Source organism: Wyeomyia smithii, chromosome 2 (genome assembly GCF_029784165.1).
Source record: "Wyeomyia smithii strain HCP4-BCI-WySm-NY-G18 chromosome 2, ASM2978416v1, whole genome shotgun sequence".
In the NCBI taxonomy this organism is placed as follows: domain Eukaryota; kingdom Metazoa; phylum Arthropoda; class Insecta; order Diptera; family Culicidae; genus Wyeomyia; species Wyeomyia smithii.
The window spans coordinates 103378193-103399577 of NC_073695.1; the positions used below are offsets into that span (position 1 = coordinate 103378193).

The 21385-nt window shown below is 37.4% G+C and overlaps 1 protein-coding gene and 1 long non-coding RNA gene across 2 annotated transcripts; one reads left to right on the top strand and one right to left on the bottom strand.

Moving 5' to 3' along the window:
• Nucleotides 1–595: 595 nt before the first annotated feature.
• Nucleotides 596–11555, bottom strand: LOC129719784 (mucin-6-like). Its single transcript, XM_055671192.1, has 4 exons — nt 11454–11555; nt 11169–11386; nt 1185–1314; nt 596–1123 (listed from the first exon to the last, which is right to left on the bottom strand). The coding sequence occupies exons 1-4, from the start codon at nt 11515–11517 to the stop codon at nt 903–905; spliced, it is 633 nt and encodes a 210-aa protein (XP_055527167.1). The 5' UTR covers nt 11518–11555; the 3' UTR covers nt 596–902.
• A 1397-nt stretch (nt 11556–12952) lies between these two features.
• LOC129726069 (uncharacterized) lies at nt 12953–13540 on the top strand. Its single transcript, XR_008728236.1, has 2 exons — nt 12953–13055; nt 13122–13540. It is a non-coding gene; the product is annotated as an uncharacterized LOC129726069 (long non-coding RNA).
• The last annotated feature ends 7845 nt before the right edge of the window (nt 13541–21385 follow it).

The following is a 21385-nucleotide window of genomic DNA, read 5'->3' on the forward strand; positions in this document are numbered from 1 at the left end:
CTTTTTCAATTGGAAATATCTGGCGAAGCACCTGAATAATTAGAGCCAATTTTTCTCCTTGATTTAAAAATGCAGATTCTTCGACAATTATTTTAAGTTAAAGAAGTGTTTCCCTAAGCGAAAGATCTAGAAGGCCGACAGAAAAAAAAATGTTTTGTTTTATTCGGAAACGCAACGGAGCACATGCAAAATATTTGGGAACCTCTGTACTAGAATCATACTACATCATAAGAACACATTTTATCTTGAAAACGTTTTAATTTAAAACAGGGTTTTAACCTTAACATTTAGGGAAAAAATCTGATATTTTCAAAATTGTACCAATGCTTCATACAAAGTGCATTTTGAAGTGCATTTTGAAATGAATACTCCTTATTTTAACAATTGCTTTTGAGTCTCAAGTTCCCCCATCTTTGGAAAACTACTCAGTTTTCTAAGCCAAATACGTTTACGAAGTTTCATTTAAATTTGAGACTTGAATTAGACGATCAGGCATCTGGCATGGAATTATTCTTTTTTGATTAGGTGGATATACCTAGATAAATGTAATGCATTAAACAAGCATTAATTCGTTGTTCATGTTTTTTTTTCACGAGTCATAATCTGAATAAAAATCGATAGTATTAACTCATTGTTAACAACAAGTTCAATGTAATTAGACGACTTAGTTCGTTGAAAGTTTACTTGAAGCCACATTTTGTAAACATTGAAATGGCCGAACATTTTTTGTTTCCCTTTGGGTTTTGAAAAGTAACTATTTTCAAAATGTGATGTTTTCATTTTCAAATTTTTTATCATTCTACACTATATTTCTTTTAGTATCGAGATAAGACATAATCAAAATAATTCAAATAAATAACCCGAAAATAACGTAATTGTATTATAATTTAACAAAGTATACCCTAGTGGTAACTACGATAAGGAGGACGGTCGCGTGCTACTGGACACTGAGCCGGCTCTATGCAAACTCCTTGGAAGTTGCGAACAAAACCGGGCTGACAGAAGCATCCTCGTTGACACGGTAAGTCGCATTTTCCTGGTCCCAATCGCCACGAGTCGCAGGTCAGCGGGCATGGCGAGCCACATTTAGAAAACACTTCATTTGGACCGCGGCAGTTCGAAACTAAAAAAAGTTGCGATTAATGTTTAATTGACACTTTACATTGTAACAAAAAAAAAATTACCATATTGACAGGCAGCACAAGCCATGATGGCAGCAAAATATGCAGCTAGTGCTAGTTTCATTTTTGTGTTGGGGTTCGGACAGTGACTGCTGTAGTAGTTTATTTGAGTTACGTTACACTGTCTTATATTTTAAATTCAGCTCAGTCGTATCTTCGGCACCCGGGGAAAAAAAACGTGCGAACATGCTAGTCGAATAAACAAAAAGATAAACTTCCGGTTGAGGAAAGCAAAATGTTTTCACTTCCTTGACTGAGTTTTGGCTCGCCATGCTCAATGGAATTGTGTTTAGACTGTCGCGAAACATAAATCAAGAAATAACTGCTTATATCTCTCAATAGAGGCTTTATTTAGTTAATATTTATTTACAGCGTTTTTGTTATATTTAACATTAACCCTTGCGAAATAAAAAAAAAATTCACCCAAAAAACATGTTCGAACTGTAGGTATTTTTTAGACTAAAATTTTAAAGCCATTGATCATGAACACGTAAAATCAATATACTTAACATTATAAAAAAAGGTTATCTGCTCGCTCGACTATCGATAACTATTCTTACCTTAACTAAAGTAAGGATTATTATTTTTTTGGACCAATCACTATTCTTATTTTTGAACAGAACAAGGTGTCGGCATCGGAGTGATACAGACCTCCCTAGGACAAAGGTACGGATGTACACATATGCCCTCAGAATTTCGAACGTAACCCGTTTTGCAGAAACATCCCGCAACGCACCTCATGCTGCAAAGTCTAGGCTTTTGATTTTTGCAACCACAGATTTCTGGCCAGGTAGGGCCACATTCAGAATACTGTTCGTTAGGACCACGGCATTCTTTAAAAAATAGAGCAACAATACAAATATGAAACAAAAATTTGTCGAATCCCTATATTGTAAGCCTCTTACCGCGTGGTACCGCATGAACCAGACAACATAAAGTTGCTAGAGTTGCTATTGTGATGAGCTGCATTGCTTTAAGTATTTGTAACTACGACACTAGAGTACAATACTGAATAAAATCTTCAAATCATCACCTTCCTGTTTTATAAGCAATCAGGATGAATCTCTTGTTAGCTTCATCATGGAAAAATTTATCTACGTGATGTACTCACACAGCACATGCCACGGACACCTCGGCGATAAGGATCCATTCACAGGAATTCACATGAAAATGCGACTGGCACGAACATCACTTGCGCTGGTTCATAGTCTGTCGTTCAATTATGTCTGAATTTCAGAATGATTTTTTATGATTTGATTTATGATTTTTTTTTTTCAAATGTTCGAGAATAAGCGTAGATAAAAAGCGTAGGATAGAAGGGTGCAAATGTCAATTTGAAAAATATTTTTTCAAACATGAACCAAGTTCTTGTAGCATTGCTTTCGCAACGTTTTAGCGTTTTTAGATTTTTTTCGACAAAATTTGTATAGATTTTTAGAACAAACATAATTGACACATTTAGTTATTCCCGTACTACATGAGTTTGGTCAGACCTTCATACATTTTTATCCATTCAAATGTTTTTCTACTAGAAAGGCGTGGCAACCAATTCAAAAAATTATTGCGATTTTTTTTTTTATTTATAGTGACATATGTTCATTCGTCTCTCGTATGTTGTACCCAATACATCGAGTGTCTCTAAAACTTGAGTTTCGATAGAATTGGTTTATTGGTTCAGAAGTAAAAAAATAACATAAGAAAAATATGTTGATACAAAGTTTTATTCGAGCTAGTGAATTTGAAAAATATGTACTTTCGTATTTATGTTGTTGATGATAATGACGTAATATTTAAGACAAATCTGGAATCATTTCATTTGTGGCCTCTTCGTTTTTTAGAATGGTTCTTCAGACATGTGAAGAACCTTCTAAGAATTTCAGGTGAAATAAGATAAACTTCTTTTTTTCGTTTTCTCTCGTTAACAGAGGTACTTTTAAGTTTCCAGAGACTAGTTTGTTAACTCCTTATGCGCTTTCAACTAAGCTGTGAGCTAAATTTGGAATCAGTTTTGTCTTTAATCTCACCCATCTATGGAATCACTTTCAGTTAAATTTGGAATCAGCTTTGCTCTTTTCTCTCATTTAGAGACGTATTTCAATTAAGAATCATGCTTTAACTAAATTTGAATAATTTTCTTTTTGGCCTTTTGACTTTTGTTAAAAAAACTCTATTAAATGGAGCTCTGATTGTGTTTTGTTTTTTTCGGAATACCTAGTATGTTCCATCCTTTTTTTCAAAGGATTTTTTTTGTACCGTACTGCATCAAATTTCGAACACTTAAGCTATTATGTAATTTCTTGCACTGTAAAATCAGCGATTTTTCTACAGGAAAAAAGATGGTGAACAAATTGATATACTTTTGTTTGTATTTCACTGTACACTTGTCGAGTATTTCGTCTCAATCCAGCTTTCCAAGAGCGTAAATGGCGGATAGTGCACGCAGCCCATTTTGACGTTTTCTGTAGGTCGGGTAACTTTTCAATCACAGTAACGGAAGGAAAAACATGAAAATTTTGCAACGTAGCATAGCAACTTTCATGAACAGTTTTGTTTATTTTGATCCGCGAATGCGCACCACGAAATTTAAATAATAGAACCCGCACTGCTTGATGAAGTTGCTATGCTACGTTACGACGTTGTTATATTTTCTACTCTGTTACTGAGATTGAAAATTCCCTGATCTACAGAAAACGTCGAAATAAGCTGCGTGCACTGTTCGCCATTACCGCTCGTGGAAAGCTGGATACACAGGAGGCTGCATAAGCTGCTTAAAGTAGGTTCCTTACCTTAATTAGACGAACTTTTATTTTCCTATGTTCAATTAGTTCAATCAACCATTGATTATGATATGTTTGATGCAATCTGGTCGACTCCATAGAATTCAATAGTAAAAAAATATCGTGGTATCGTGCAGTGAGAAGGGTACTAAGCCTACTAAGATGATATGAAACGATTTTTTTTAGAAATAAATTTCTTTTTGAGCGTCTTAGTAGAATGGAATTGAATATTGAGAATAGGTTATGTTTCCATTTAATTCTACTACAACATGGTCCGTACATGGTTGTGTAATTCCACAAGGTGGTTCAGAAACCGGGCACTGACATGGTTGCACACAGATCCCGTCGGAGTTTCGAACGTAACCTGGCTTGCAGAAACATCCCGGAACGCATATTAGTATGCACGGTCTAGGATTTACTAGCATGTTCTCGCATGTACGTGGACATGCGGTACCGCATCCAAAGTACTCTTCATTTGGACCGCAACATTCTGCATGTAAAATACATAAAACGTTAGTAGCGGAAAATTTTATCTGACTATCTCAATGTGTCTTACCACGAGGCGCAGCATTTGCCATTGAACATATTGTAACCAAAGTTGTAAAAAAGAGAAGCTGCATTTTTTGTTTCAAGCCTTTCACTAAATAATACTATAATTAAGACTGGATATAGTTACTCCGTAGCTGAGTCCTTTTATAGAGACTAAGATTGAGTCATCAAATAAAAATTCTGGTGAACGTGATGTGCAGAAAGCTTCCAATGCGCATCCTGGAGACCACGTTATCATCCTGCTCAAGTAGCATTCTACAACATATCATTTAGACACAATTGCTTTATGGATATAACAGTGTAAACATGTAGAGATCAACATTATTTTTGATTGAAAAGGTCTAGGAGAGGGATAAAACAGCATACACTCCTAAGAAAACGCTAGGAAAACATTTAAATGGCTTATGAAAAATGATCCAATGTTTTGGGAGAAGGAAGTTTTGGCGCCTAGTAGTTCTGACCTCAATCGACGGGAGTATTTTCCGTGGGGCGTCGTTGAACAAGATAGCAATAGAGCCCAGCTCACAACAATCGCTTGTCCAAAACCACGGATGTGATGACTTTATTATAATCTTCAAGATAACAGGCGTCTTTTTTGAATAAAATTATTGAAAAATATCGAGATATTTGAGAAAAAACAATTTAACAGAGGTTAATTAAAAATTGATTTTTAAAAATAAATTAAGTAGCATGATTATTTAGTTCAGAAATACCATACGCGCAATGTAGACTAGTTCAACATAATTTTTCTAACTGATGATATGGTTTTCTACGAAAGTAATTGTTATTAGCTCTCGATTTTCTACACCCTAGAGTTATGATAGTTATGCTAGAGTTATGTAATTACCACTGAATTGCATTAGATGTATGTGTGACCAGTTTCAATTGGTAGAAACGTGAATAAACGAAAATTTTAGCCAATGGAGGGTTCGAGAGTCTACCTCTATAAAGCCTACCTTGACGATTCGTAAAAGTAATAACAAGACAGAGAGGCAAAGACTCAAAATCAAAACATATGATGAACTCTAAGATAATAAGTTTTATATGAATTATATGGAACAAAAATGCAGTAATAATAAAACAATTGTTGTTTTTTTTTTCAGTTCCAGTTTCCTGGAAATCCGTTTACCGTAAAACTTGTTTTACGGTAAACAAATTATGTTCATAAGTTTTATTACTGCTATATAATTGCAATTGATGCAGAAACTCTTTGCGCAGATTATACCTAGGACATTTGAAAATAACCACAAAAACTATTTCTGAAATATACCCATAATTGCTCATCAATAACCGGGGCAATAATAGACTAGGATCTATGTATGTTCTAGCAAATTGCATCTGCATGCAAAATCCACGTGGCTCCTTATCAACGTGATATCCACGGCATGTGCTGTAAAATCACATCACGTAGATGAACTATTTTCATGATGAATCCGATGAAGCGAACAGGCGATTCATCCTGAGTGCCTATAAAAAGGAAGTTGACAATTTGAAGGTTTTATACAGCGTCCTACTCTAGTGCCGTAATTATCACTACTTAAGAGAATGCGGTTCATCATATTAGCAACCCTAGCAGCTGTTTGTTGCATGGTTCGTGCGGTACCAAGCGGTAAGAGTCTCGACAGATATTTTTTCTGTGTTATAGTTACTTATCAATCTAACTGTATTTCTCAAAGAAGGCTGCGGTCCTAATGAACAGTATTCTGAATGTGGCTCTACCTGTCCGAAAACGTGCGATTCCATCAATCAAGAACCTAGGCCATGCAGCATGTTGTGCGTTAAGGGATGTTTCTGCAAAGAGGGTTACGTTCGGAACTCTGAAGACAAATGTGTACGTCCGTACGAGTGTTCTAGGCAACCCTGTGATATTCCGATGCCAAAACCTTGCTCTGTTTAAGGATACGAACAGTTTTCTTTTTATATTATAATAGGGCTTGCTTTGGTTAAAATAAAAATAGTTATCAACACATATTAATAAATAGTTGTGATTTATAATAACAAAACATTATGCGTATTTATTTTACGTATTCGTGATTCCCTAATTTGCATTTCAAGCCAAAAAAATTTATCACAGTTCGAACATAGTTTCTGGGAGAATATTCTTTTATTTTCCACTCTGATTGGTTACCTTTCATCTAGGGCACTGGTAAATTTACAATCAGTACAGCTGACCTTGTAGCTCGGATTTCATTTTCACTGAATTTATGAATTGTAAATTTTCATAAAATATTAAAACCGTATTATTTCTAGGAAATACCTACTATTATTTGCGGTGACAGACGATTATCGGTCCAGTACCAAATCTAGAACACGTAGCCATGTCCCTTGGTCATTAGCAAGCTATCCTCCAGTCGACTCTATTATCGCCTATAACGCGGGCATCCCGTCGATAGCACGCATCCAACCTCTACCGGGATTTCTGCCAAATCCACATCATACCATGTGGATGTTGGGAAAAAATATCGCTTCATAAAATTTCGTAGAAAAATTTTCCTTGGTGTATTTGCTGCTCACTTGAATAACCTTTGCACTGGGGAAATACATGGTCATGCGAAATAAGCAAAATAAAACACAAGGGATGTTAAGGATATCCGCATCCGCATCTACAAAATTGACATCCGCATCTACATCTGCACACGCAATCACATATCCGCATCCGCATCCGCATCTGCAGATGTCTAAAAAATCACATCCGTAACATCCCTAGTCTGCACCAAACACCATTTTCCAGTTTTGCGCTAAGGATTGAACGCAACACCCAAGCTCTATAACACCAAGTGCTCGCCAATCAACCTCTTTCAGTGTTTATGCTTTATGGCCGGGAGAATCAAAATTGTATAGAGTGCAAGTTTCAAACGGCTACCGAGGTGCATGCAGATAATTCCGTTCCGTATTATTAAATTGTTCGTAGTAATTCATGTTCGGTATGCTATCTTAGTAGGACTGTGATACCTAGTCTCACGATAGGACTGCAGTCTAAGATATAGCTGGCGAAGTACCGTAATTCATGATTCAGCCACCCGCTCCGGATCAGACACGGTTGTACTAAAGCCCTATAGTTAAAGTTTGGACGACTGTCACTGAAAAGTTCCAATCGAACTGTCAAAACTTGTTCCAATCGAACATAAGAATGTTTGACATGTCAAGTTTGTCTTAGTAGATGGGAAGAATTGTGATTTAGCAATGACAAAATGCGAAAACTTTAGAGATGGAACTCGATTGTAAAAAAAAAACAATAAATTCCAAAAATCTTCACGATATTTTATTTTTTAAATGGGTACAAATCCACACGCAAAAGTTCAAGCTTACATCATCCGATGTGTCCTCTCAAAACGCACATTAAACCCAATGAACAAAACTGGTTTTATGAAAGTTTTATAGCGCTGTTTTGGCTTTATTAAGCGCTATAAAATTTTGATAAAACCAATGCTCTGGCTTTTACACAACAAACGTGTCAAAAGGATAACACAACAGTTGCGTAATGAATACATTGACAGAGATTGAAATCAAAATATGTATCATACACACAAAATCGTGGTGTGTCGGTAGACTTCGGTTTTGATCAAAATAGAAAACAGCACTTCATTTTTTCATTCATATATATAGCAAAACAAATTGAAACAAAAAACTATGAAACTGAAAATACGAGTAGTCATGAAATGACTTTTACTTTTTGCAATGTTGCTAGTTCTTTCTAGAATGGCTGTCCTGTACACTTAACAGTTGGCTGCGAAGTCTGTGTATTATAAACAGAAGGTCGAGTTCCGAATCGAAATGTAGCACCAAGGCTTTGCTTTGCTTTTAGGGTATCAAGTGACATCTAGAAAATACTATTTATTTCATGTTTATTTCAATATTTTCGGCAACACTGCCTGAGTCTTATCGAAAAGATCAAATTTCACCAAACATGTGAAAAGTGTTCATATACCTTATGTAGACAATCCAATATTTTACGTTCTTTGATTAATACAAGCCTACTATACCCGTACAAATAGGATTGTTTAATTGAAAAACTTTCCTTCACTTGCATAGAGCAAACGTCCCATAGTTACAGTTTAAAGTAAATGTCCCATAATTACTATTAAATACTATTAAACAGTTTTTCTTAAGGAAAATACGGGAACATCTATATGATTTATCAAAAAAATCGTATATTAAGAATAGGTTATGTTTCCATTTAATTCTACTACAAAAAATCGATTACCCTTTAATCGAATACCGTCCGCAGATACGTATTTCGGTTGCTACATACAACCATCATCAGTGCTTATGTGGACAGTCCACATAAGCACTGATGATGGTTGTATGTAGCAACCGAAATACGTATCTGCGGACGGTATTCGATTAAAGGGTAATCGATTTTTTGTAGTAGAATTAAATGGAAACATAACCTATTCTTAATATACGATTTTTTTGATAAATCATATAGATGTTCCCGTATTTTCCTTAAGAAAAACTGTTTAATAGTATTTAATAGTAATTATGGGACATTTACTTTAAACTGTAACTATGGGACGTTTGCTCTATGCAAGTGAAGGAAAGTTTTTCAATTAAACAATCCTATTTGTACGGGTATAGTAGGCTTGTATTAATCAAAGAACGTAAAATATTGGATTGTCTACATAAGGTATATGAACACTTTTCACATGTTTGGTGAAATTTGATCTTTTCGATAAGACTCAGGCAGTGTTGCCGAAAATATTGAAATAAACATGAAATAAATAGTATTTTCTAGATGTCACTTGATACCCTAAAAGCAAAGCAAAGCCTTGGTGCTACATTTCGATTCGGAACTCGACCTTCTGTTTATAATACACAGACTTCGCAGCCAACTGTTAAGTGTACAGGACAGCCATTCTAGAAAGAACTAGCAACATTGCAAAAAGTAAAAGTCATTTCATGACTACTCGTATTTTCAGTTTCATAGTTTTTTGTTTCAATTTGTTTTGCTATATATATGAATGAAAAAATGAAGTGCTGTTTTCTATTTTGATCAAAACCGAAGTCTACCGACACACCACGATTTTGTGTGTATGATACATATTTTGATTTCAATCTCTGTCAATGTATTCATTACGCAACTGTTGTGTTATCCTTTTGACACGTTTGTTGTGTAAAAGCCAGAGCATTGGTTTTATCAAAATTTTATAGCGCTTAATAAAGCCAAAACAGCGCTATAAAACTTTCATAAAACCAGTTTTGTTCATTGGGTTTAATGTGCGTTTTGAGAGGACACATCGGATGATGTAAGCTTGAACTTTTGCGTGTGGATTTGTACCCATTTAAAAAATAAAATATCGTGAAGATTTTTGGAATTTATTGTTTTTTTTTTACAATCGAGTTCCATCTCTAAAGTTTTCGCATTTTGTCATTGCTAAATCACAATTCTTCCCATCTACTAAGACAAACTTGACATGTCAAACATTCTTATGTTCGATTGGAACAAGTTTTGACAGTTCGATTGGAACTTTTCAGTGACAGTCGTCCAAACTTTAACTATAGGGCTTTAGTACAACCGTGTCTGATCCGGAGCGGGTGGCTGAATCATGAATTACGGTACTTCGCCAGCTATATCTTAGACTGCAGTCCTATCGTGAGACTAGGTATCACAGTCCTACTAAGATAGCATACCGAACATGAATTACTACGAACAATTTAATAATACGGAACGGAATTATCTGCATGCACCTCGGTAGCCGTTTGAAACTTGCACTCTATACAATTTTGATTCTCCCGGCCATAAAGCATAAACACTGAAAGAGGTTGATTGGCGAGCACTTGGTGTTATAGAGCTTGGGTGTTGCGTTCAATCCTTAGCGCAAAACTGGAAAATGGTGTTTGGTGCAGACTAGGGATGTTACGGATGTGATTTTTTAGACATCTGCAGATGCGGATGCGGATGCGGATATGTGATTGCGTGTGCAGATGTAGATGCGGATGTCAATTTTGTAGATGCGGATGCGGATATCCTTAACATCCCTTGTGTTTTATTTTGCTTATTTCGCATGACCATGTATTTCCCCAGTGCAAAGGTTATTCAAGTGAGCAGCAAATACACCAAGGAAAATTTTTCTACGAAATTTTATGAAGCGATATTTTTTCCCAACATCCACATGGTATGATGTGGATTTGGCAGAAATCCCGGTAGAGGTTGGATGCGTGCTATCGACGGGATGCCCGCGTTATAGGCGATAATAGAGTCGACTGGAGGATAGCTTGCTAATGACCAAGGGACATGGCTACGTGTTCTAGATTTGGTACTGGACCGATAATCGTCTGTCACCGCAAATAATAGTAGGTATTTCCTAGAAATAATACGGTTTTAATATTTTATGAAAATTTACAATTCATAAATTCAGTGAAAATGAAATCCGAGCTACAAGGTCAGCTGTACTGATTGTAAATTTACCAGTGCCCTAGATGAAAGGTAACCAATCAGAGTGGAAAATAAAAGAATATTCTCCCAGAAACTATGTTCGAACTGTGATAAATTTTTTTGGCTTGAAATGCAAATTAGGGAATCACGAATACGTAAAATAAATACGCATAATGTTTTGTTATTATAAATCACAACTATTTATTAATATGTGTTGATAACTATTTTTATTTTAACCAAAGCAAGCCCTATTATAATATAAAAAGAAAACTGTTCGTATCCTTAAACAGAGCAAGGTTTTGGCATCGGAATATCACAGGGTTGCCTAGAACACTCGTACGGACGTACACATTTGTCTTCAGAGTTCCGAACGTAACCCTCTTTGCAGAAACATCCCTTAACGCACAACATGCTGCATGGCCTAGGTTCTTGATTGATGGAATCGCACGTTTTCGGACAGGTAGAGCCACATTCAGAATACTGTTCATTAGGACCGCAGCCTTCTTTGAGAAATACAGTTAGATTGATAAGTAACTATAACACAGAAAAAATATCTGTCGAGACTCTTACCGCTTGGTACCGCACGAACCATGCAACAAACAGCTGCTAGGGTTGCTAATATGATGAACCGCATTCTCTTAAGTAGTGATAATTACGGCACTAGAGTAGGACGCTGTATAAAACCTTCAAATTGTCAACTTCCTTTTTATAGGCACTCAGGATGAATCGCCTGTTCGCTTCATCGGATTCATCATGAAAATAGTTCATCTACGTGATGTGATTTTACAGCACATGCCGTGGATATCACGTTGATAAGGAGCCACGTGGATTTTGCATGCAGATGCAATTTGCTAGAACATACATAGATCCTAGTCTATTATTGCCCCGGTTATTGATGAGCAATTATGGGTATATTTCAGAAATAGTTTTTGTGGTTATTTTCAAATGTCCTAGGTATAATCTGCGCAAAGAGTTTCTGCATCAATTGCAATTATATAGCAGTAATAAAACTTATGAACATAATTTGTTTACCGTAAAACAAGTTTTACGGTAAACGGATTTCCAGGAAACTGGAACTGAAAAAAAAAACAACAATTGTTTTATTATTACTGCATTTTTGTTCCATATAATTCATATAAAACTTATTATCTTAGAGTTCATCATATGTTTTGATTTTGAGTCTTTGCCTCTCTGTCTTGTTATTACTTTTACGAATCGTCAAGGTAGGCTTTATAGAGGTAGACTCTCGAACCCTCCATTGGCTAAAATTTTCGTTTATTCACGTTTCTACCAATTGAAACTGGTCACACATACATCTAATGCAATTCAGTGGTAATTACATAACTCTAGCATAACTATCATAACTCTAGGGTGTAGAAAATCGAGAGCTAATAACAATTACTTTCGTAGAAAACCATATCATCAGTTAGAAAAATTATGTTGAACTAGTCTACATTGCGCGTATGGTATTTCTGAACTAAATAATCATGCTACTTAATTTATTTTTAAAAATCAATTTTTAATTAACCTCTGTTAAATTGTTTTTTCTCAAATATCTCGATATTTTTCAATAATTTTATTCAAAAAAGACGCCTGTTATCTTGAAGATTATAATAAAGTCATCACATCCGTGGTTTTGGACAAGCGATTGTTGTGAGCTGGGCTCTATTGCTATCTTGTTCAACGACGCCCCACGGAAAATACTCCCGTCGATTGAGGTCAGAACTACTAGGCGCCAAAACTTCCTTCTCCCAAAACATTGGATCATTTTTCATAAGCCATTTAAATGTTTTCCTAGCGTTTTCTTAGGAGTGTATGCTGTTTTATCCCTCTCCTAGACCTTTTCAATCAAAAATAATGTTGATCTCTACATGTTTACACTGTTATATCCATAAAGCAATTGTGTCTAAATGATATGTTGTAGAATGCTACTTGAGCAGGATGATAACGTGGTCTCCAGGATGCGCATTGGAAGCTTTCTGCACATCACGTTCACCAGAATTTTTATTTGATGACTCAATCTTAGTCTCTATAAAAGGACTCAGCTACGGAGTAACTATATCCAGTCTTAATTATAGTATTATTTAGTGAAAGGCTTGAAACAAAAAATGCAGCTTCTCTTTTTTACAACTTTGGTTACAATATGTTCAATGGCAAATGCTGCGCCTCGTGGTAAGACACATTGAGATAGTCAGATAAAATTTTCCGCTACTAACGTTTTATGTATTTTACATGCAGAATGTTGCGGTCCAAATGAAGAGTACTTTGGATGCGGTACCGCATGTCCACGTACATGCGAGAACATGCTAGTAAATCCTAGACCGTGCATACTAATATGCGTTCCGGGATGTTTCTGCAAGCCAGGTTACGTTCGAAACTCCGACGGGATCTGTGTGCAACCATGTCAGTGCCCGGTTTCTGAACCACCTTGTGGAATTACACAACCATGTACGGACATCAAACCGTATGGTGATGAACCGAAACCCTGTACTAGCTAAGCGAGGAAAAAAATGTCAGTAACGAAATCAGTTATAATATGAGCGAATGCTGTGTACATAACGGGTTACTACCCATATGTTATAAGTATCCTAGCAATTTAACATTTAGAGTTTAGGCATTTAAAGAAATGAGATTGAGAATAAAATGAAGCTGGCAAACACTTTTTTTAATGTAAATAGCAATAAGTTCCTTTTTTTCTCTTCACACTATAATAATGAATAATAAAAAACCTTAAAGTTCTCCTTTGGCCTTCCTTAGTTCCTTCGTTTACCCATGAATTCACTACTTTTTGTATCTTTTTAAATTTATGTTGTGGTGTTGTATAATTTACATGAAAAATAGAAGTTTCAAAAATTTTCCAGAATTTGTTCTTCCTTTGTGCTGCTTTGACTCAGATGGTGTACCAGCTACAGTTTTCGCTCGTTACTCTGCAGCGTTAGTTGAGCCTCTGTGTCATGTTTTTAAAAGATAGTTTGAGCAAGCTAAAATTCCGGCGATTTGGAAGCAGTCGTGCTATATTTCCACGAACAAAGTGCTATATTTCCTCCAAAATGTCCATGTGGCCGATCCGTTTGGGACTGATAAAATCGAAGAGATCCGTCCCATTGACATGTTACACTCGTTAGAGAAAATATTAAAACTTATTGTAAAAGGCCAACTGATGGATTATTTAAATCGTAATGATTTGCTAATTCCAGAGCAATCAGGTTATCGAGAGGGGCAGTCTTGTGAGTCTGCACTGAATCTGGTGTTAGTACAATGGAAAGAAAAAATCGAGGCTAACGAAACTATTGCTGTATTTTCGGATCTGAACCGCGCTTTTGAAACAATTTCTAGGCCCTTATTGTTACAAACATTGGAGCGCTGTGGTATCGTAGGGACAGCTAATAAATGGTTTGAAAGCTATTTGTGTGCTAGAACTCAGAAGACTCGTTTTAATGCTTTTGAATCGGATTCCATACACTTGGTGTACCGCAAGGAAGTGTTTTAGGGCACATTTTGTTCATAATTTATATTAATGACATGAAGCGAGTTTTACGGTTTTGCGATATAATTTTATTTGCCGATGACACTGTTCTGTTCATTGCAGTAAAAAATCCAAACGATATTGTTGCACTTTTGAATCAAGATTTACATTATCTGGCGAATTGGTTAAAATTTAAACAGCTTAAATTAAATATTAGTAAAACACAGTATTTGATTATTTCTTCTGCCAATTCCAGACCAGACGTAAACATTGTAATTGATAGTGAGACGATTGATCGCGTAAATAAATTGAAGTATCTTGGAGTTATTATTGATGACAAATTAACTTTTAAGTCTTACATAGATAATGTCATCAAGAAAATGGCGAAAAATACGGTAGTTCTTTATAAGTCAATCATTTGACCACATACAGATTTTTTTTCATCCAACCTATTTCTTGCGAACAATACACAAATGGTGAGACTGCAGCGCTTACAAAATAAAGTAATGCGAATAATATTAAGATGTAATAGATACACTTCTTCGAGTTTTATGCTGGCAAAGAGCAAATTTTTTGACAATGGTGTTTCTATATAAAATTTTGAATAATATGCTGCCTCGCTATTTGTGTGATCGAATTGATAGAGGAAGTGATTTTCATAGGTACAACACCAGAAACGCGCTCAATAAGATGTCGCTGCTTAGCCATGCACAAATGAATCAGTCTTATAACTTAATATAATTAAAATCAAAATTGTAACTCCCCTCCTCACACCTCAAATCCCCACTAGCTCGTAGTCGGCCGCGAGAAATAAAAAATGTGCCTCCCTCTTTTCCCTGCTAAACTAGAATGAATAAAAATTGTACTCAGCTCAGTTAAACATAAATAGTATCGTGCCGTGTCAAATAAACTATTTTAAAACTAAAAAACACTAGAAACGCGGATGATGCTAGAACATTACATTTTTTTATTCGGAAGATCACAGAACCCTATGTTGTACAAAGGAATAAACTTTTTCAATTCGATGCCAAGACAAGTTAATCGTTCAGTAACAATGGCGGAGTTTAAAAGGCTTTGTATTTCACACATCAAGTCTGTCTTGTAGACAGATTATATCGAATTATTTTTGTAAATTGATGACGAAGATTGTAAAATTGAAATATTTTTTCTTAATTTATTGGGTACATTAAGTTATTATGTTCATTGATGATGATGAATTTGTTGTTTGAATATAGTTATATAATAATTAATATTAGAGTAAAAAAAATGAGTCGGCTACAGGTTTAAACCCCTGAGATTGAAACAAAAAGCATTACGGGTTGATAAATTGCTTTTTGGTTTCTATTAGAATATATGTGCTGTTAACTTTATTTTCTTTATTTATCTGCTTTTACGATTTAGAAAAAAGGATTCGGAATAAACTGAAAAGGCTTGGGTTTGCCTGTGGACTGTAGAGCTCGTTAGGGGCCGTTCCATAATTACGTAAGCAAAAAGGGGGGGGAAGGGGGTGTGCAATTTTCTTACGCTATCTTACAGGGGAGGGAAGGGGTAAATTGATTATCTTACGTAAGAAAAACATTGTCAATGGAGCTTTTCAAAAAATCATGTTCATGAAAGTGTGGACGGTAAAATTTATAAAAAGAAAATAAAGGAAGGACGATTAACTCGAATTAAGGACAGAAGAGGAAACGAAGTATTATGCTTGCTCCAGGATAATGAAACTATAATAAAAATCTATATATAGTATATACAGTAAGATCTTACTAGGGGGGGAGGAGGCTTATCAAAAAATCTTACGATGTCTTACAAGGGGGGGAGGGGGGGGGGGAAAGTGAAAAAAAATGCTTACGTAATTATTGAACGGACCCTTATCGGGAATTATAGTGTCTCTCGTTGTTCTGGATCGTTATCCAGAACCAATTCTGATTAGTTGACGCTCTCAAATGTTAGGTTCAATTCCTAACCAAGTCCAGATAATTTTCGGGTTGGAAACGTTCTGGATGAGCCTTGGATCAATGTTATTGAAAAATCTTTTTTTTTATTTTCAAATTATTGGTATTCTTTTGAAGGGTGTCTACATTAATTACCAGTCCGTTACTTGTTTGTCAACTGGTTATATTGTATGACTCTATATAATATCTTACTTAGATAAATCGACCAGCTCAAACCGATGTAGGGGTATGAGGCGGGACCATCATCATCATCATTTGTACAAATCATTTACAGTTCAAGTCAACCTGCATTTCTCACTATGTTCTATACACCGATTTTAAGTCTGCATTGGACCGTATTGACCACAACATTCTGTTACTAAAGCTTGCATGGTTTGGCGCTTTTCGAAAACTAACGAAATGGATCAGTTCATATTTGTGCGACAGAGTCCTTTGTGTGCAGATTGAGTCTTGCTTCTCGTCGGTGTTCCTCAAGGCAGCAATTTGGGACCTCTGCTGTTCATATTACTTTTTAACGACATCAGCTTGCTGCTTGGAGTCGACTGCAAATTGACTGGTGTCGGCGAAATCGGTTTGTCCTGAGTGTTATCGAATGTCATGACGTTCCACCCAGAAAGCAGTCCATTACTTTTCAACTACCAAATCGATGGGCATGCTCTCAAGAGAGTGGGCCATGTTACCGACTTTGGTATCCTACTTTATGCTAAGCTCACTTTTAATCGACATCGCTTGGCTGTTATCTCAAAAACTCGAGACTGCAGGATCCCCAGTGCTTAAAAGTGCTTTATTACTCGTTAGAAAGTTTCTCTAATTTGGTTTCCTCATCAGCTAGTTTGGAGTTTACGCATCGAACGTGTGCAGACTCGCAGAGAATGTTTATACGATTTACACTGAGAGATCTACCTTGGCGGGATCCTGTAAATCTTCCACCGTATCCTGACCGTTGACGTCTACTCGGCCTTGACAAACTGGAACGACGAAGGAAAATACAACAGGCTGTATTTATCGCTAAGATAATGAACAACGAAACTGACTCCCCGAAAATGCTATCCATGTTAAAACCGGAATTCACAACGAACTCTTCGCTCTACTGGACTGCTGCAACAAAACTTTCATCGTACTGCATTTGGGTGCAATGACTGCCTGCATCCGTAACTTCTTTGTTGTGGAAAACTTGTTCGATTTTTGAGAACCATCATTTATTTTTAAAAGAAGACTGAATAAAACCTCGCCTTTTTTTAAATAAATAAATATTCAAATAAATAAATAAAAAATAGCTCAAAAAAGTTTTTAAAAAACTGTTTTTTTACGAAAATTACATACTGTTAGTTAAACAATGGTGGTTGACTAAACTTGGAGAAATGAATAATAAAAAAATAAAAATAAAATGTTTCTATGTTCACACTATACCGATCAATAAAACCGTTTCGGCTCTAGCAATATTTTTATTGTTAATATGCACTCGGCACTCGGGTCACTCAGTTGGATTCTTTTTTTTCTTTAAGTTCTGTTATGTAGGTATGTATCATTGTTTAGTTTACAGTGTGTAGTTTTCGGAGAGGAGTTCAGATTATTAAAGAGTGAAGTGTTTAGGAAATTAATTTCATATTTACAGGGTGTTCAGTAAGTATGAATACAACTATTCATCGTTGTGTAGGTGTGCACTATATGCATTTTGTGTATCGGTATTGGTGTCAGCTTTAGCCTCATATATTGTCTAACCGACGCGCACGATGTCGAATTGCTGTCATTTGTTGTTTGTTTACCGTGTGCGATGATGAATACCGCGACTTCGTAGTGAAGTTGTTTGCGAAAGGTGCGCGACCCGGCGACATATTCTGGCGGTTGAAATTCCACGGGGTGAGGCAGAAGGCCAAGGACCGTGCGCGATCCGGGCGGCCGCATTCGGTGAGGACACCAGCAGCTACCATGGTGGGAGCAAGCGCGTTCATCAAAATGCTCGATCTGGAAGACCGCTGCTGGCCTTAATGTGTTGATCGGGACTGCCCACACCAACATGATGAAGGACCTGGGATACAAGCTGTATAATTGTGGGGGTAACGGAGGCTACAATAAAAAAGAGGCTGGACAGAGCCAAACTGTTACTTTCGCGGCAAGCAGGTCAATAGTTCGTGTTTGCTGATGAGAAACTCTGTGTCTTGCAACAGCCGCACAATGTAAAAAATGATCGGCTGTGGTCACGTTGGCCAGCATCACCCCGTCCCACATAAACACCCCGCGGTTCCCGAGCGCTGCGTCGTTGACGGTTTGGAGCAGTGGTCCCCAGCCGGGGGCCGCGAGGCGCATCTAGGGGAGCCGTGAAGCTCTTGGTAAATTTGATAGGCAAACAAAGTTTCTTTCAAGGTATCTCTGTGAAAGCGGATTTCCAACTTTCCTGCGTATTGGGACCAAGACGTGAAACAAATTAGAAAGGACGATATAAGACTGAAAAACGCAGCTTCATATTGCGAAACTCAAGTCTAAAATTCTTTCGGAGGGCCGCGATGTTCTTTGTGCTTCGCAAATGGGGCCGCGGAGCTCTTTGTGTTAAGCAAAAGGGGCCGCGGAGCCAAAAAGGTTGGGAAACACCGGTTTGGAGGGATGTCCTCGGGCGTGGAAAGACGGCGTCATGAGAAACGTCTCAAGCTCGTCATACAAACACACAAAGGGACAAAGGTGGGGGGTACTCCAAGCTAATATGCCGCACATGCTACCAAACAACGATATCTCAACCGATTGTCATGAAACTTTTGGAAAAGGTCATTCCCAGTTTGAGAAAAATCGAGTTTTTTCCGGACTCCGACCAGTGTGTTTCGTAAAGGTTCTCAATAAACATTTCCTTGATAAAAATTAACTCAGAAGACAATTCTCGCACTTTAATTTTTTAACACATTTTGATAGTGAATTCGAACTTATTAAACACCCTGTATATGTTTATTTACTGTTTCCATTTATTTTTGTCTTAAGCTCGTATGCAGTTGAAATGAAATTTCTTTTCCCATCTCAAGCAGGGCCGGCGTCACATTATTTTCCCGAATAGAGAAGGTTCATGGGTTGACAAAGGCGTACCGGGGGGGTTTGAAGTAATTCCACGCCCTTGCGAGTGGCTTTACGAGAGTTTACCGGAACATTCTTCATGGTGGACATGCATGTAGGCATGTTTTTGAGTTCTTCCTTCGTTCTATTTATCAATTCCTCCTCAATTTTCGCGTCAAGATTCTTGAGGTCGCTTCTCACGCTTCTGGTTTGTCCAGAAATTCTGGATGGGATGCAGCTGGGGAACGTTGGGTGGGTTGGCCGACCTGGGTACCGCATCGATTTTCAGCCGCTCCATCTCCTCCAACGATTGCTTCGAGTAGTGGGCCGACACCAGATCGGGCCAGAGCACCGCGTCTTCGCCCCTACGGTATTTCTTGATAAACGACGCAACTTCCAGCAGGCACTTCGTACTATAAATTTCCCCGTTCACGGCCAGTACGGAGCTTCTCGCTGATTGTCAGCCACAGCAGCACCTTCTTTGGGAACTTGGTGTGCGAAATAAATTTCACCTCAGAGGTCACTTCCTTCGTGGGTAAAGTAAAATATGGAGTGCCATGCCAGTTGTTGTTGTCGCGATTCGCCGGGAAAAACGACTCGACCATCGAGTAACTCCGAAACCAATGAACGGGACTTCCACTTTCTGATGTCCATGATCGCCAGGTACTTTTCCACTGTTTGGCCGGTTGAACCGACCTCCCGATCAAGCGTACGCAGCGATGTAGCCACTTCTCCTTCGGTTTTCCTCTTCAGCATTCTTTGGAGCTTCTTGTCGCACATGGTCGTCGGCCGTCCGGAACCGGTCTTTCTTTCGATGCTCTGATTGTACTCCAGCAGTACCAAAATGTTGTAGACAGGGCTCCTGATTCCTGCATTGAATCATCATTCGCTTCGTGAACCGTTCGCTGTGGACTAATGTCAATGTAACACGAACGCATACTTCATTGGGCGCGTACATGTGTTCGGATGAACTCGATCGATCGACTCGTGTCTTTCCCTTTTCCTGCTGTTTCTCATTATTTGCCGATTGGATACGGTTTAAAATCACATCGATGCCACTCAGTAAATATTTGTATCGGTTCACCGTGGCATTGATAGATTCATCATGGCAAATAAAATCGGGACGAAGACAAAATAGCATTCGCCTCGAATCGTTCACTGAAGCTTACCAGAATTTCTGAGCTTGTTCGTACATTTGCGGTGCTATGAGACAATAGGCCGTATGAGTTAGGCCGAAAAGATACTGGCGCGTCCTGCGCTGTGGAGGCGGTTCGCGTTGCCGTGGGTTAGCTGTACATTAACCTGCGGCAGGGCTCTACTTAGGGCTGTACATTGACCTAAGGCGCTAGTATGTTCACGGCCTTAAAGCGTTGGCTTTATTCGCCACTGCAAATACTACGAGACAAGCAGGACAAACTTTTTTGTTCATACGGCCGGGATAAAAAAAGTTATTATTTTTGTATCTATGTCGTGAAGATTCAATAAAACAGCGAGCATAGTTTCTTAAGAAAACAATTAATGTTGGAAATCATACAAAATTTAGTTGAATTTATTATGATTGACGACAGGGAACATATTGTTCATATTTTTCTCGGGTTTCGAAGATGCATGGCAGCGCCGTGTTAGGCGGCATCCATAAATTACGTAACGCACATAGGGGGAGGGGGGTATCCTAGAGCGTTACGATTTGTTACACAGAGGAGGGGGGAGGCGAGTTCAGCGTTACGTAACAAAAACTCTCCAAAAACGAGCATTTTTATCGAGCAAATCCTTCTACAGCGTTACGTAATTTTTATGGGGGGTATGTGTTGGCGTTACGTTTCGTTACGTATGGGGGGGTGGGGGTCCAAAAATTGGCTTTTTTGCGTTACGTAATTTATGGATGTCGCCTTAGTTGTGTTGTAAATTAATACAACTAATCATTTGTTTAATTTGCGAAGTCTGTCTCATTTGTCTAGAATTTTTTTAAATATTCCAATCCGAATAACCAAATTTTTAAAATAACCGAACAGTTAGTGTGCTTACTAATAATTCTTGTACTCGGTAAA